Genomic DNA, 18352 nt, shown 5'->3' on the forward strand with positions numbered 1-18352 from the left:
GGCAAATACTATTTAGGTTACATACAGTCAGGGTTCAAATATGACTGTGGTTCCAGACTGCTATGTCAAGTTAAAGCAAACAGGCTGACAAATATATGAGGTCAGCCAAGTCTTCCACATTAGCGTTAACATTTGAGTCATTTAGCAGATGCTCTTATCCAGAGCGCCTGACAGGCTGCCTCCCCATTATAACATTGTGATGCCTGAACATGGCGTAGATGTAACGATCGTCTATAGGTGATTGAGTGGATCAATGCGCAGCGGGGGCTGAATACATAATGAATTTATTAAATCAAGACGACGAACACGAAGTACACTTGATAACAACAAAACAATAAACGATGTGAACAAACCTGAACTAGAGAACATATAACATGAACGCACGAACAGGAAGGAACACACGAAAATGAATGAAAGAACGAAACGAAACTAAACAGTACCGTGTGGTGCGACATACACAGACACAGCAACAATCACCCACAAACAAACAGTGAGAACAGCCTACCTTAATATGGTTCTCAATCAGAGGAAACGTCAAACACCTGCCTTTAATTGAGAACCATATCAGGCAACACATTTAACCCAACGTAGAAACACATAACATCGAATGCCCACCCCAACTCACGCTCTGACCAACTAAACACATACAAAAACCAGGAAAACAGGTCAGGAACGTGACAGTAGAATCAAGGAGCATGACATTACCTCCTCCAGCTCATTCACTTTAACTGGGATGAATCCTAATCATATACTGCATCAAGGCTCTGTATTCAGCCGACCGGAAACACCAACCTGATCAATTAATTGACTTCATACCAGCAGACTTTTGTTGCGTTTGATTTTGCTTGGCTTGTCTGGCATGCCGTGGGACTATTCCATTGGTCGTGCTGTGCCAGGCAAGCTACATCAAGGGCATCTGAAGTTTTTATTGATGATGACCTATGAAGCTTTCAGTTGTTGTTGGTTTAAAGTGTGAGTCGTGTGACCACAAATACTACAGTATAGCAACAGATATAACACACACGCGGTCAAATTCTGTCCAGACCTACAGAATACCAGGTGGAGTGACTAAAAGAAAAAGTATTTCTCGCCAGATAACAGCTGGGTTATTCAACACTGAAATAAGTCTGGCCAATGGGGGGGGGGACAGGATAGGGTGTTTATACAATTCACATTTTTAGTCATTAAGCAGACGCTCTTATCCAGGTCGACTGACAGTAGTGAGTGTATACATCTCAACTTTTTTTTTTGTTGGTGTACTTTATTTAGTCTTCTCCGTACTGGTCCCCCGTGGGAATCTAATCCACAAGCCTGGCGCTGCCAGTGCCATGCTCTACCAACTGAGATACACAGAGGGAATATAAGCTGGCACAACACCGACAATACCTTACTATAGACACCTCGGGAACAACCTTAAATTTAGGGTGTAGTGATGCAATGCCTTCTTCAGCACTGATAGCGAGCACAGGCACTGATAGTAGACAGAGGATTGGGCTTGTGTATGGGATTTTAGGAGGAGCTTTCGCAGGCTAATGAGTGAGTGAGAGTGAGTGACCAAGTTTACATGCACACAGTATTCTGGATAATAGCTTATATCCCACTTAAGGTCTTATTCGGGACAAGCTGTTTACATGCACCTTTGATATCCCGCTCACGACGAGGATCCCTGTACCCATGAATAAACAGAATATTCCTCATTCAAGTTAATCTTGGTTAAATGGAATAGTAACTGAAATACGGACACTGACTGTAGGCCTATAACCTCTCATATAAGCTAATATAACGTTAACTCCTGCAGAATTATGCATTTCTTGCAGTAAAATGATACAACAAATGCTAATTGTCTCAGGAACAGGAGTGGAAATATGATTTCTTTCTTTCAGCATCTCTTGAGAAAATGTGACTGTGCGTTTAATGTATTATCTTTGACACTGTTATGCAAGCAGACAGTATTTCAACCACCTAAAATATGCACCAAAGACAAACTTAAGTCTTATCAGAAACCTGTTTCATAATTTTTCTCAGCTTTTCATTTCCTTAAAACCGGTCAAACTGATGACATTTGGACATTTTGCACAGAAGTGTTCCACTGTTTTGGAGTTATTGCGTTTTCTCCCAAGTCCCTAAACCAAACAGACAACTTTACCAGTGTTAACTATTACTAAAGCATTCATTCTATTAATGTAAGACATTATTCTGGTGAGCACTACTTTATTTAGTCTTCTGGGGCAACAAGTTATGACAGAAGAGAAGCTGCATGTATCTAACTATAGTTGACAAACAAATGTCCTACCAAATGCCGGAAATTATAAGCAGAAAGCTGTCTAAATTAGGGGTGAAAGTGGCCAGTAGGCTATACGGCCCAGTACGGAGTAACAGCAAAATCAATTATTATGGAATTATTATGGTGGATCAACCTGCGCAGTTAGCCTACTTGAAGTTATTTAGTTGACAATCAGATGAAAACATCATCACACAACACCCATGATATGCGAAACGGAGCCTGCGCAGACCGTGAAAAACAACGGTAAACGGGATGTTTACATGCCACAGTATCCCGTCTAAGATCAGCATATCCCAGGCATCTTAACCGGGGTTATCATAACCGGGATACAAGCTTGTTCGGGTTATTGTAAACAGGATATGATGTTTATATGCGTCAACCCAAAAACAGAATACTTGAGTATCCCGAATAACAACGGGATATTGGTGTGCATGTAAACGTGGTCAGTGTTGAACTTGTGGCCTGCTGACACTCAAGGGGGAGAGAGTCTGAGCAGACAGGCAGAGGCTGCATTCTTTCATCTCACTCTATCTGTCTTGTCTCCCTTCCCTTCCCCCTCCCTCTCTTCTCCTGAGTGGTGCTATCACCGCCTATCACATGTTCACTAAATATGCCATTGTTTCTACAACAGTTCATTTTTTTCTTTCTTTCTTGTTTTTTTCCCTAACATTTTTGGGGGTCGATGGATAAGAGCTGTCTTATATTGGACTGCAGGCTTATAGTGTACAATTAAAGTCCATGTTCAAACTGAGACGCTAAAGATGGAAGCGTCCATGAAGGAAAACGGCACTGGGTGCTCACCCCCCAAAAATGTGTGCTGTATTTTAAGGACATATGTGTTTATGTTTCAATGTCCAATGACAGTGTTCGAAAGACTAACAGTGTGTTTGTGCGTGTGTTTGTGTGTGTGTTTGTGTTTGTGTGTTTGTGTGCACACGCGTCATAGCCCTGTGTTACAATGACAAACCACTGCCCTATCATTTCCCATCCCCGTCTCCTCCTCTGACACAAAGATGGTCAAACAGTCAGAAATCATTCTGTCACCGAGTGCTGTAAATCCTAGGTGTAGGCCGAGGCCATCCATAAACCCTGATAATTTAAGCATTTAACCTTTTGCTCTTTAAAGTGGCTTGTTTGCTTTAGGGATTACCAGGTAGCCCTTTCCTGCAGTCAATGACCTATTGGAACAGTTTCTTAGTCATTTAGTCAATTTCTTACCTCGCATTGTTGTTTTGGTGGGTTCTGGGAACAATGGGATGAGCAGGAGGTAGATGAGGTAGATGAAGGACAGGGCATTGTACCGGAACAGACACGCTGCAACACAATAAGGCAGCAAGTACCAAGTCAGATCACAAACCATCTGTGACATAACACCATGGATAAATCCCCCTTAAGAAGTTAGCACCCTTAATTAGAAGGAACCAAAATAAAACAGAGTAGCAGCACTGGCGTTTCAAATGAAAGGGCGAAGAAGTTCTGTGGCTAACTCACAGTTACGATGGCAGCTTTGGAGAAGTCAATGGGAATGGAGGGGAGGGAAGGGACAGCTCTATAAACCTCAACGTTTTCTGGATAGAAGACCGCGCTGCACTCGACATTCCAACAGTGTTTGACAACAGGCATTTTGCCCTGGAACAAACATGGCAGATCTCTGTCAGAGTGCCGAATTGGAGCCCGAACGACATTACTACTGCTGCCATTGCCAAAAACATCCAGATTGCATTAAGATAAACCGTGGCTGATGCCATTTCAGTCAAGCATTCAGCATGTCAGCCTGAGTACCAGTCCATCCATTACCTAGGAAAACATACATGAAGCTTGATCTGCAGCCGGCGCAATGTTAATGAAAAATGGCACTTATGGTACTTGTGTTAAACAGGCCTGTGAGTCAGCGCACCCACATGATATTATTCAGCCGAAATGAAATACGTTGGCAGAACATTTCTTCAGGCTTTCAAACAAAGTGGTCCACTCCCATGAACAATCAGTCGTTTTCTCAGGAGTTCTATGAATTGTAAGTAAGCATTTCACTGTAAGGTCTACCTACACCTGTTGTATTCTGCGCATGTGACAAATACAATTTGATTTGATTTTGAATTATTGCATGCAACAGAGGTTGGTGGCCTGGCCTGCTTAAAGGTAAAATAAAGACTCCATCGCTCACTCACCAACCCAGAAGTAAACCATAGATTTATAATGTAAATTCTATTTCTATGCACACAACAATGGACACACTCTGTTTTTGTGCTCTTTTCTCTCTGTATTTCCCCTGATACAGCACAGTGACAGTGGTGTTTTTTCCCTTTTTTTAATTGGTCAGATTTGTCTGTTTTAAAGTATGATATTCATTTCTACACATCTCTCTTCTGCTTCATCTTGTTCTCGTCATTAACAAAGAACTTGTCTTGCTTAACCTGCCTAAAATGGAACGATCCCTATTGTTTTAACTTAATCCAGTAGGATCCATCATCTTAAAGGTGCACTATGCAGAAATCGCACCGCCACTGGCATCCCGTGTGGCGCAGTGGTCAAGGCACTGCATTGTATTGCGTTGCGGTGTCAATACAGACCCGGGTTCGATCTCATGCTGTGTCACAGCCGGCCGTGACCAGGAGATCCATGAGGGGCGCACAATTGTCCCAGTGTCTTCCGGGTTAGGGGAGGGTTTGGCCGGCCTGGGATTTCCTTGACCCGTCGCGCTCCAGCAACTCCATGTGGCAGGCAGGTGCCTATAAGCTGACTTCGGGTGCCTACAATGCTGACTTCGGGCGCCAGCTGGACTGGCTGGCTTCTGGGTTAAGCAAGGAGTGCAGCTTGGCAGGGTCGTGTTTCGGAGGACGCATGGCTCTCGACCTTTGCCTCTACTGAGTCCGTAGTTGAGTTGCAGCGACGGGACAAGACTGTAACTACCAATTGGATATAACGAAAAAGGGGTAAAAAAAAATGTTTTAATCGTACCACCATTTACTGGTTGCTAAAATTGTAATAGTTTGCCAAATTTCAAGTATAATTACAAGTATAGTGTAGAGAATCATTGTACAATCTAAAATATTGTATTTTCAGCTTTTTGAAGTTGGTGTACAAAACCAAAAGTAAAAGATAAAAACTAAACTTAAGAACGGAACAAATAAAAATAGCGCATATAGAACAGATCTACCACAACTTAGACTTGCTTTCAATGAGAATGACAGCTCTATAACTCACATTTCAATGTGGATTTTGTCAAGCCCCCCAAAAAGGTACATATTGTCGCTTTAAAGGTGTAATCTGTGATATTTAGCCTACCATCAAGTGGCAGGGCTGCCTTTTGTAATTCAGGATCGGACTTTTAAAGACGGCCTGCATTTACATCAGAATTGAGTCATGTAGGCCTAGTATTTACAGTATTGTTCAGATTACCATCATATAACTAATACCACCATGAACAAGCAGTGGGATGTTAAAAGGCCAAATACCAAACCAGTATGCTTGCTCTTTTTTCTATTTAAAATGGTTACACTGCAGGTTGAAAAGTTCAGACGCTACAAAAGACTGTGGCACACAGGGAGACGCAGACCTTAGACATGATTCAATAACTCATGACCACTTCACACATTATAAGACGATATCAATAGACCTAAACATCTATGACAAAAAAACAGTATGTGATGATATGCCTGTTACAGGTGTAGGATCATAATTTGACAATTTTCTCACAGCAGGAACATAATCCTGCAACAACAGGTAATTGTAATTATTGTGTGGATTATAATTATTGCCACGTTGGGACATTTCCCTCCATTTCTCCCCACGCAAACAGACTGATTGCCTGGTAGCCCACAAACATTTCTTGCTAACCTGAATATGATCCGCATCCAGTCTACTCATCACTTGCTCTGTTAAATAGGCCTACATTCTGCACATGTTTTCAAATAGGCCTACATTCTGCACATGTTTGCAAATGAACCTCTGAACTGCTGCTGCTCCACACCAACGGATGCTGTGGCAAGTGACACTGCTTTTTGAAAATACCTAATCCTATACACTTCACTGCTGACATGCACAACATTTTGGGACTATATCAACAGAGGGACTATATCAAAGATCGTTTTTGAGTTTTACACAGGAATTCAACCCTTACCCTAACCCTAGCCCTAACCCTTAACCCTTACCCTAACCCTTAACCTTACCCTAGCCCTTAACCCTTACACTAACCCTTAACCCTTACCCTAACCCTTAACCCTTACCCTAGCCCTAACCCTTAACTCTTACCCTAACCCTTAACACTTACCCTAACCCTTATTCTAAACCTAACCTTAACAGTAATCTTAGCAAGCAGCTGCTTATCAACAGATAGTATGGCCATCTGTCAATCATTTATATGGAACTATACAAATAAAGTGTGACACAAATACTGTATATACTGATTGCAGGATATATAGAGGAAAATACATATTACAGAATCAATTGGAGGTAAATACACATTACAGTATATATGAAGAGAAATTCAGTGAGAGTAGAGGGATATCCCAGTTTATACTACGTGGCATTCTGAAGTGAGTCATGGATTAAATATCATATTGTAACATATAGTAAGTACACATACTATACACTGAGTGTACAAAACTTTAAAAACACCTTCCTAATATTGAGTTGCACCCCCCACCCCCCTTTTTTGCCCTCAGAACAGCCTCAATTTATCGGGGCATGGACTCTACAAGGTGTTGAAATCGTTCCACAGGGATGCTGGCCCATGTTGACTCCAATGCTTCCCACACTTGTGTCAAGTTGGCTGGATGTCCTTTGGGTGGTGGACCATTCTTGACACACATGGGAAACTGTTAAGCATGAAAAACCCAGCAGCTTTGCAGGTCTTGACACAAACCGGTGTGCCTGGCACCTACTACCATACCCCATTCAAAGGCATTTAAATCTTTAGTCTTGCCGATTCACCCTCTGATTGGCAAACATATACAATCTCTCAATGTCTCAATTGTGTCAAAGCTTAAAAATCCTTCTTTAACCTGTCTGCTCCCCTTCATCTACACTGATTGAAATGGATTTAACAAGTGACATCAATAAGGGATCATAGCTTTCACCTGGATTCATCTGGTCAGTCTATGTCATGGAAAGAGTTGAGGTGTCCTTAATGTTTTATACACTCAGTGTACATTTATACTGGTTCACTAAATACAGGAAACATGTCCCACATCTGCATCCTTTTCCCATGCAACATGGGGACAATCAAAAGTGTTATGACACTTCTTCAAAACCCACTGGGCACAGACGTCAATTCAACGTCTATTCCACGTTGATTCAACGCGTTTCATTGAAATGGCGTGGAAACAATGTTGATTCGACCAGTGTGTGCCGAGTGGGACATGATCCTCATCGGCAGAAGACATGTGACTGAAAACGTCTGCATTATTGTTCAAAAGAATAGGAAATGGAAATGGAGGGAGAGTAGGTGGGGGACTGTTTTCATCGGAACGGAGAAGATGATCCCTCCTGTCAAATCCAAACAATGGCCCTAATCCACAGCTGTGTGCCTCCCTCCCCCTTTCCCTCCCTCCCTCCCTCCCTCCCTCCCTCCCTCCCTCCCTCCCTCCCTCCTAATGAACTGTAAGGCACAGACCAGTCACCCGTGATACAGGTCAGTATTTCGACGTCCATCCATGTCGGAGGACCTCGGGAGATGACATGGAAACCGGCCCCAAGTGGCAACAGTGAGCGCTGTTACCTTAAGGTAACGTAGGTTTCGGTTTTGCGAGGGCGTTGTGGACGGGGATGGCGGATTTGAATCCAGCGATAGAAAGTTGTTTTTGATTTTTTTGTTTCAAGCCTATCCCAAACCTTAGACCTTACCTCAACCAATCTGAGTTAATGCCTAAACTTAACCCTAACCATAACAATTTGGAGTTAATGCCTGAACTTAAACTTAAACACTTCAAAAAATGTGAAGTTCGGAACAACTTTGAAATTTGACGTTTGAGAAACATAGATGAACATCTAATTATGTTGTGAGACAGCCAAGTACAAGTCAGCCGTATAAAAAAAAACACAAAATCACACAAAGTGGGGCTTATCTGTTTGATCTGTGTCAATAGGGGCCATTCATGGGCCGTCTGACCCACGGTCAATGCTTCCTGTTTCCCTGGCCACTGGGGTATTGGCATGAATAGTGTCAGGACTGGCCCCATTCGTTTCTCGAGCTTTTGCCAACCCTTACTAAAGAATAGTTCTAAGTCATACAAAACAAATGCACACAAGAATAAAATAAATCCACACTATATACAAGGCCAGCATCAGTACCAATCAATGGAAGGGATACTAGTGGCAGTTGTATAATCAAGGTTAAAGTGACTGAGAAGCAATATAAATATAATAAAGTAGCAGCAGCAAATATGGTGATTGTGTGTGTGCATTTGGGGTTGTGTATGTGTGTGTGTGTGTTTGTGTATGTAGTCGGAGTGTGTGTGTGTGTGTGTGTGTGTGTGTGTGTGTGTGTGTGTGTGTGTGTGTGTGTGTGTGTGTGTGTGTGTGTGTGTGTGTGTGTGTGAGTGAGTGTAGAAGCTTCATTGTGTGAGTGAGTGTATGTGGGCAGGGTGCGGGAGTATCAGTGGATGGATGTGTGAGTAGAGTCTGTGAATGTGTATATAGTCAGTGCAGATAGTCAGTGGAGATGGATGTGTGGGTAGTCTGTGAATGTGTATATAGTCAGTGCAGATAGTCAGTGGAGATGGATGTGTGGGTAGTCTGTGAATGTGTATATAGTCAGTGCAGATAGTCAGTGGAGATGGATGTGTGGGTAGTCTCTGAATTTGTATATAGTCAGTGCAGATAGTCAGTGGAGATGGATGTGTGGGTAGTCTGTGAATGTGTATATAGTCAGTGCAGATAGTCAGTGGAGATGGATGTGTGGGTAGTCTGTGAATGTTAATATAGTCAGTGCAGATAGTCAATCAATCAATCAAGTTTATTTTATATAGCCCTTCGTACATCAGCTAATATCTCGAAGTGCTGTACAGAAACCCAGCATAAAACCCCAAACAGCTAGTAATGCAGGTGTAGAAGCATAGTCAGTGGAAATGGATGTGTGGGTAGTCTGTGAATGTGTATATAGTCAGTGCAGATAGTCAGTGGAGATGGATGTGTGGGTAGTCTGTGAATGTTCATATAGTCAGTGCAGATAGTCAGTGGAAATGGATGTGTGGGTAGTCTGTGAATGTGTATATAGTCAGTGCAGATAGTCAGTGGAAATGGATGTGTGGGTAGTCTGTGAATGTGTATATAGTCAGTGCAGATAGTCAGTGGAGATGGATGTGTGGGTAGTCTGTGAATGTGTATATAGTCAGTGCAGATAGTCAGTGGAAATGGATGTGTGGGTAGTCTGTGAATGTGTATATAGTCAGTGCAGATAGTCAGTGGAAATGGATGTGTGGGTAGTCTGTGAATGTTAATATAGTCAGTGCAGATAGTCAGTGGAGATGGATGTGTGGGTAGTCTGTGAATGTGTATATAGTCAGTGCAGATAGTCAGTGGAAATGGATGTGTGGGTAGTCTGTGAATGTGTATATAGTCAGTGCAGATAGTCAGTGGAGATGGATGTGTGGGTAGTCTGTGAATGTGTATATAGTCAGTGCAGATAGTCAGTGGAAATGGATGTAGGTAGTCAGCTCTGCATTGGCTGTTCAACAGTCTTATTGCTTGGAGGTAGAAGCTATCCACGGAGCCGGTTGTTTTTTTTTGTGTGGTGGTGTCATGTCATTGATAGCCCCTCGAAATACATTCCCGTGTTTTCCTGAGACAAATTGGGCATAGCTAATTGGCCAATGGAAGTGTGGAGGTTTAGTATCTATCGGTTCGGTCTCGTTCTCAGCCACATCCTGGCTTTTCCAAAGGTTTGGAAATGAACCACTAAATTGAAACGGGCACCTCAGCCACCTGTCCTTCTGTGACCTGCACCCCCGACCACATAAAACCCTTTACTGTAGATCCTCGGCGTCAGAAGAAACCCACTCCTGAGGTCCCAGCCTGCTTAAAGAAGGGTGTGTGTGTGTGCGTGCAATGCAGGCATACGTGCATGTCTGTTTGGATCCCCAATTGATTACAAAACCATGACAACCACTTAAAGGGTTGGCCCTGTGCGTGGGCTGCAGGCGCACTTGTATAAAGCAATTACAATAACAAAGTTCATTCGTTAATATCAATTGATGCAAGGTTGTATGTTTGCACAGAGCAGAACATCTCAAAGTGACTTTTCAACAGTGATTTAACACTGGATGCTTTATGTACAGGATACTGATGGTTTTCATTACACTGATAGATTCATGTATTGTTATTAGGGCGGTTTGGTAGTATATAGTGTGTGTGTGTGTGTGTGTGTGTGTGTGTGTGTGTGTGTGTGTGTGTGTGTGTGCGTGCGTGTGTGTGTGTGTGTGTGTGTGTTTTGGTTCCTGATCTATGTGGGTGGTGAGCCTAGTCTCTGGCAGTGTTATTGGGATTAGGCGTCCATTAACACTTCCCCCCAGCGGGTGACCTCCTATTGGCAGCCAGCACACGGCTAGACTGAGGCAGCAGCTTCAAACAGCTGGGTCTTCAGGACCAGCCTGACTGTTTGGAGTAGGAGATGGGACTGGAGCCACTGCAAACACACAAAAACCCACGCTACCCCAAAATGTCCGCACCCATTTATTTTCCTTACTGAGCTGCAAACACGGTCTTCCAAACACTGCAAATGATTACCCTCAGAATATCTGCTGTGGGTTTAAGTGACCGTAATGATAAAAACATCAGGACTCGGGAGAGCGAGAGGGAGGCCATGCCTGTCTTTGCGGATGCAGAGCAGCACACTTCCATGCCCCATTGCTTCCTTGTCAAGCTCCATGTCATGTAGAGTTTGCACTTCATCACCTATGCTGTACACACCCCATTCATTACTACGCAAAGATCGCTCCACCCAGCTGGTGGCTTTTAGGATCAGAAATTTAGACCAGGTTTACTAGTTTCATCCCCTTGGGGATTTATAGACAAGACAGGGATTGAGTTATATCAAGCAGTTTAAACTATCAAGAAATGAACAGCGCTGAATGTTCTTTGGGGCTAAACTTCGTTTTCATTTTAGTAGAACGACTTGCAATTAGGGTTAAGTGCCTTGCTCTAGGGCACGTCGACAGATTTTTCACCTAGTTAGGTCAGGGATTTGAATGAGCAACCTTTCAGCTATTGGCTAAAGCGCTTAACCACTAGGCTACCTTCCGCCCTTCTTTGGTCAAATCAAAACATCTCTATTCGGCAGTGAGAGAATGCTGGATGCCCGCTTGAATATCGTGGCAGAGACCTATTCGGTCCAAAGTAAATAGCATGTGGTGGAATGTGACTACAGGCATGCCTTATTGTGACCAAACATGTCAATCAGACTCTATGTGTGCTTATTTATCACAAGCCGTTGGCTGTTGAGAACACATTATTTTCAAGTAATGAAAGGACTTAACTGACAGCCATGGAGAAGGAGTTTGGCTTTGCTTTGGTACGATAATTCTATCCTATGTTATAGAATACCAGATTCAGTGTGGGGTCTTCCTCGAGCGTTTAGCCCTTAACACGAAAGCAAAAGGACAGAGACAGTAAAGAGCTGCGAATTCTGCATTTCAGCATCGTAAAAATCATGGTGTCGTCGACAATAATAAAGTTGAATGAGAGACAAAAGTGTGGGTTAACCCCGATCCATCTGTCGGACTGCCAGATGGTGAAGCGTGATTCTTCACTAAAGAGAACGCATTTCCACTGCTACAGAGTTCAATGTCGCGAGCTTTACACCACTCTAGCCGACGCTTGGCATTGTGCATGGTGATCTTAGGCTTGTGTGAGGCTGCTCGACCATGGAAACCCATTTCACGAAGCTCCCGACAAACAGTTATTGTGCTGACATTGCTTCCAGAGGCAGTTTGTAACTCGGTACTGAGTGTTGCAACTGAGGACAGACGCGCTTCACCACTCCGCGGTCTCATTCTGTGAGGCTGTGTAGCCTACCACTTCACGGCTGAGACATTGTTGCTTCTAGACATTTCCACTTCACAATAACAGCATTTACAGTTAACCGGGGTAGCTCTAGCAGGGCATAAATTTGACGAACTGACTTGTTGGAAAATTGCCATCCTAAGACGGTGCCACGTTGAAAGTCACTGAGCTCTTCAGTAAGGCCATTCTACTGCCAATGTTTGTCTATGGAGATTGCACGGCGGTGTGCTCAATTTTATACACCTGTCAGCAACGGGTGTCGCTGAAATAGTCGAATCCACTAATTTGAAGTGGTTTTCCACATGTTTTGTATATATAGTGTATGTTACTGACAGATAAGTCTCTCTCAAAGACATTATTGTAAGACTTTACTGTCACGCCTTTCATTTGGTATGACCTTGAACACTGGAAACATATTTATGTTAAAAGGAAGATTTAAAAAAATTGATAGATCTCTCCTGTCATTCAATCAATTACAAGAGAGATTAGGATTATCCAAGGCCGATTTCTTTAAGTTCTTACAACTCAGAAATCTTACTCAATCGCTGCAACCGAATCTGGATGAGCCTAAGGCATCTAGCATGGAAAAAGTACTGAAAGAAGCTGCTACGCCAAAGAAGTTGATATCAAGGGTTGATTGAACCTCTACCTGATGGCTCAGAACCTAAAAGGAACAAATGAGAAACCGATCTAAAGGAAGAAATTGAGGAGATCCATTGGTCACAGATAAGTGAAAATGTTCATACCGGCTCCTACAACCTAAGACATAAACTACTGCAATTTAAGATCATTCATAGGACTTACTACACTCCTGCCAGAATGCATGTTATGCTGAAGATGCAAAAAGCAAAGGAACCCTATTACATATGCTGTGATCCTGTGATAAACTAACACCATTTTGGGATAATGTATGCACTGTCATTTCATTGTGTCTCCACGATTATGTCTTCTGGGAAATGTAAATATTGGTGATCAATATCAGAGAATGTTTTGTAATATAGGTCTAACGGCTGCAAACAAATATATAGCAATCAATTGGAAATCCTCATATCCACCTGCAATAACAAACTGGAGAACTGAACTATCTAGCTACATCCCATTAGACTCTATGTATTCTAAATCAGACATTAACCAGACATATTTGACAGAATTTGGAAACCGTATGTTGACCATCTTAGAGAATGTGCTGTGTAGTGGGAGTTTTTGTTGTTGTTGTTTGTGAATGTCCGTTTGGCACGTACTCGCACACTGGAGAATAGAGCCACTGGAACTTCCCTACTCTTTGCCCGATGAGTCACTAGAATTGAGGGGGATTGTGCACAAATTCAAATAATAATTTGTCCTATTTAAACAAGGGTATTTCCATCTAAAAGGACCCCTGAGCACCAACATGTGAAGTTCAAAGGAGCATATCAAATTGGGTGTCAAATTGTATTGTATTTAAACTTGATTTAACTAGGCAAGTCAGTTAAGAACAAATTCTTATTTTCAAAGACGGCCTACTGAGGAACAGTGGGTTAACTGCCTTGTTCAGGGGCAGAATGACCAATGTTTACCTTGTCAGCTCGGGGACTCGATCCAGCAACCTTTCGGTTACTGGCTCAACACCAAATTAAGCTAAGATTATATATTTTTGAGAAATGAAGGCATTGATACTGTATATTTTTCAACCATTTAACATCTTACAAATTAGGCTGATTTCTGAATAAACAGATGGAAAAGGGGTCTTAGGAAACATCTTCCAGAAAAAGTCTTAAAAGGTATCAGAAATACATCAAAACACAATCATGTGGATGTAAAGACCCCTGCCAACTAATATCAACACTTATATTTAATTTTGTGGAAATGATTTACCTTCCCTAAGTTTAATAAATATGTCCTTCTCTATCTCATGAGGAGGGAGGATAATGAAAGTTCACACAAGTAACAAGTAATGGTAGACCTTCCAATAAATTAGTGATTTCACTTATATCAATTTTATTTATGAATTATTAAGTGATTAAAACTGGTAATCGGATGGTACTACTATTGTACATTATGGTAGTCAGTTTAGATAACACATTAGTATTTATTTTTCATTCTTTAAAAAAAAAAAATGTAAAAGGAATACCATTGTTTGCCAACTGAATGACCCAAAAGAATCTGTAACGGAATTACTACAGCTGAATTGGCTACAATGTGAAATCATAATCCACAGTTGGTCCACCTGCTACTGTCCTCCCTTCCACTGGCATACTGTTATGTGCAGCTGATAACTGAATTCTTTCTCTTTCTGTCATCAGGTGGTCAAAGCAAGAGTGTTAAACAGTCTGGACAAACCCTCACAGTTAATGTCATCTCTCCTAGATCTTACTGACACCTATCCATGAGCCCCCTCTCTTTCCATTTACTTTAACCAGCATCCTCACCTACAAAGTACCGACCGACACCGGACGTCTATGGATGTTGAAAAGTAGTTGAAATTTGGTCAGTTCACCCTGACCTTGACTTTAACATCCACAGACGGACTGGACAAAATCTGAACCTGTCATAGACGCAAGTTTGGAGTTTGGATAGGATAGTAGAAGTTTGGATAGGATAGTAGAAGTTTGGATAGGATAGTAGAATACAGTACATTAAAGGTCTTCACGGGTCTGACTTTTGTCTCGGATCTGGGTTGGGTCTGATATCATTGCCACAAGTCTCGGGTATTTGCAATTTCAATTGATTTACCGACTGGACCCGTCCTCTGATAATTGTATGTGTGTGAGTCGATGAGAACTGTGTGAGCTTGTTATCTGTGTCAGCCAATTGCAAGTCAATAAAACGTATAGCCTGTGAAACTAGTTCCGGCTGCTCACATCACTTGCGCCTGCTGCCGAGCAGAAAGAGAGCAAGTGAAAGGAGCCTTGGCCTAGGCTACTGTTGATTGCTAAGATAGAGGCCTTTTTCATTGGTGTAAAACAACAGTTAGAGGAGAAAGAGTATAGTGAAAAGAAGACTACAAGGAGAACAGACATCTAGTGGAAAAAGATGAGAAGAAAGTATACGCGGCCATATGGACTGTGCAACTTCAGGTTTGAACTTTTATTTTTTTATTTTCGTATTTATTATCATTTGTTTTATCAGTATTATTATTATTGTAGGCCTATTTAAGAATTTAAAACAGTTATTTATATATGCAAAAAGTGTTTTGTTTCATTTTGCGGATACATTTTCATTGGCTAAATTAAGTTCGAACTGTCTTTTTAATTTTGTGCTATTTAGCCTATTGCTGTCATTTGTTAGGTAGGACTACGGTAGGCTCTACTCACCTTTGTTGGTAATTTTTGAAAGGTTTAAACCAGTTTTTTTAAATAGGCTATGCAACAAGTGTTTTGTTTCATTCTGTTGAGCCATTTCCTTTGGCCAAATTAAGTTAATGTTGTGTTTAACCCAATATAATATAATTACCAGTAGGTCTAGGGCCACTTGCACTCAAACCATGAAAAGGAAAAAGCAAAGGGGGCGAGATGCAAAACCTAATTTAATTACCCAGTATATTAACCTGTTCGTATTTCCCCTGTAAACAATGACTTGATTTACAGTAGGACTACTTTTGATATTACCCTTATAAAGTTAAGAAACTTCTGTGAAGGTTTAGTGTGGTATGGCTATCATTAGTCTTAGCTATGCAGGCCTATGAAGGCAGTGCGCACCAGCGATCCAACTGACAGTTGAAATTGAGGTGGGGAAGAAGATTTTAGGCCGACCAGGTGTTACTCTTAATCTAACAATATAATGGTTATCTTTATAAAAAATATTCTGATTGAAAATGTACTAATAAGCCTCGTAGCCTATCCTAGTAGCCTATCTGACAGGTAGCATATAAAGAAATGCATGTCGGTGTCGGGAACATGGTGCCCGGAATATCGCCATCTTTCTCTCAGTTGCTCTAGGGCTAGACCTAAGCTTCTCTTCCTTTATATTTATATTTTAAATATGAATATCATACAGCGGACACCAAGGCATATAAGCCTACAGTGCAATCGGAAAGTTTTCAGATCCCTTGAATTTTTCCACATTTTCTTAGGTTACAGCCTTATTCTAAAATTGATAAAAATGTTTTTTTTGCTCATCAATCTACACACAATACCCCATAATGACAAAGCAAAAACTGTTTTACCATTTAAAAAAATATATACACATTTACATAAGTATTATAAGTATAGACCTTTTACTCAGGACTTTGTTGAAGCACCTTTGGCAGCGATTACAGCCTCGAGTCTTCAAGGGTATGACACTACAAGCTTCGCACACCTGTATTTGGGGAGTTTATCCCCATCTTCTCTACAGATCCTCTCAAGCTCTGTCAGGTTGGATGGGGAACGTTGCTGCACAGCTATTTTCAGGTCTCTTCAGAGATGTTCGATCAGGTTCAAGTCCGGGCTCTGGCTGGGCCACTCAAGGACATTAAGAGAGTTGTCCTGAAGCCAGTCCGGCGTTGTCTTGGCTGTGTGCTTAAGGTCGTTGTCCTGTTGGAAGGTGAACCTTCGCCCCAGTCTGAGGTCCTGAGGGCTCTGGAGCAGGTTTTCATCAAGGATCTCTCTGTATTTTGCTCTGTTCATCTTTTCCTCAATCCTGACGAGTCTCCCAGTCCCTGCCACTGAAAAACATCCCCACAGCATGATGCTGCCACCACCATGCTTCACTGTAGGGATGGTGCCAGGTTTCCTCCAGACGTGACACTTGGCATTCAGGTCAAAGAGTTAAATCTTGGTTTCATCAGACCAGAGAATCTTGTTTCTCATGGTCTGAGATTCTTTAGGTGCCTTTTGGCAAACTCCAAGCGGGCTGGCATGGGCCTTTTACTGAGTGGCTTCGTCATTATGGGATATTGTGTGTAGATTGCGGAGGATTTTTATTTATTAAATACATTTTAGAATAAGGCTGTAACGTAACAGAATGTGGAAAAAGTCAAGGCGTCTGAATACTTTCTGAAGGCACTGGTATGTCCATACAATGTCCTGATGCATTTAGCGCTCAAATCTCCAACAGCTGAACCATGAGGTGGACAATCATTGATTTAGGAAGTAAAAGTCAATAAAACAAATGACTATAAAGTTTTGAATATGCTACACAAGGAAACACAACAAATATTTGTTTTGTAATTTGTTAAAGGCAATTTTTAAGGACGCGTAACTGTGGAACATTTGGCCATTATCACTCGCTTATTGATAGCGCTGGCAGCGCCCGGTCGAAGGTTTCTTTCTCTCTCTTTCTACTCTTGGACTGAACCGGTCTCTCGGATCCAAAATGGCACAGGTCTGTTTGGGTCTGTTTATTTCACTGGCCTTTTCGGAACGGGTCTGACTGTCCTCTGGGCCATTCGGAACAGGTCTTATTTTTGGCCTGCTGGAGGTCATTTTGCAGGGCTCTGGCAGTGCTCCTCCTGCTCAAAGGTGAAGGTAGCGGTCCTGCTGCTGGGTTGTTGCCCTCCTACGGCCTCCTCCACGTCTCCTGATGTACTGGCCTGTCTCCTGGTAGCGCCTCCATGTTCTTTCTGGACACTACGCTGACAGACACAGCAAACCTTCTTGCCACAGCTCGCATTGATGTGCCATCCTGGATGAGCTGCACTACCTGAGCCACTTGTGTGGGTTGTAGACTCCGTCTCATGCTACCACTAGAGTGAGAGCACCGCCAGCATTCAAAATTGACCAAAACATCAGCCAGGAAGCATAGGAAATGAGAAGTGGTCTGTAGTCACCACCTGCAGAATCACTCCTTTATTGGGGATGTCTTGCTAATTGCCTATAATTTCCACCTTTTGTTTATTCCATTTGCACAACAGCATGTGAAATTTATTGTCAATCAGTGTATCTTCCTAAGTGGACAGTTTGATTTCACAGAAGTGTGATTGACTTGGAGTTACATTGTGTTGTTTAAGTGTTCCCTTTATTTTTTTGAGCAGTGTATATTTATTCATATCGGGTTGGGTGGGAAAGCCATGGATCCATTTCGGAACGGGTCCAACTTTTTGGATCCGTGAAGACCTCTACAGTACAGTGATTATAGCAGAGTAGAGTACAGTACAATACAGTACACTGC

General features: G+C 42.1%; 1 protein-coding gene across 1 annotated transcript in view; it reads right to left on the reverse strand.

The window, feature by feature from the left end:
* Window positions 1-18352, reverse strand: part of LOC129859213 (piezo-type mechanosensitive ion channel component 2-like) — a 183321-nt gene that overhangs the window by 150225 nt on the left and 14744 nt on the right. The window contains exon 2 of the mRNA XM_055928700.1: window positions 3503-3598. Coding sequence (XP_055784675.1) covers window positions 3503-3598 — 96 coding nt within the window. The remainder of the gene's footprint in view (window positions 1-3502; window positions 3599-18352) is intronic.

Source organism: Salvelinus fontinalis, chromosome 7 (genome assembly GCF_029448725.1).
Source record: "Salvelinus fontinalis isolate EN_2023a chromosome 7, ASM2944872v1, whole genome shotgun sequence".
Classification (NCBI taxonomy): Eukaryota; Metazoa; Chordata; class Actinopteri; order Salmoniformes; family Salmonidae; genus Salvelinus; species Salvelinus fontinalis.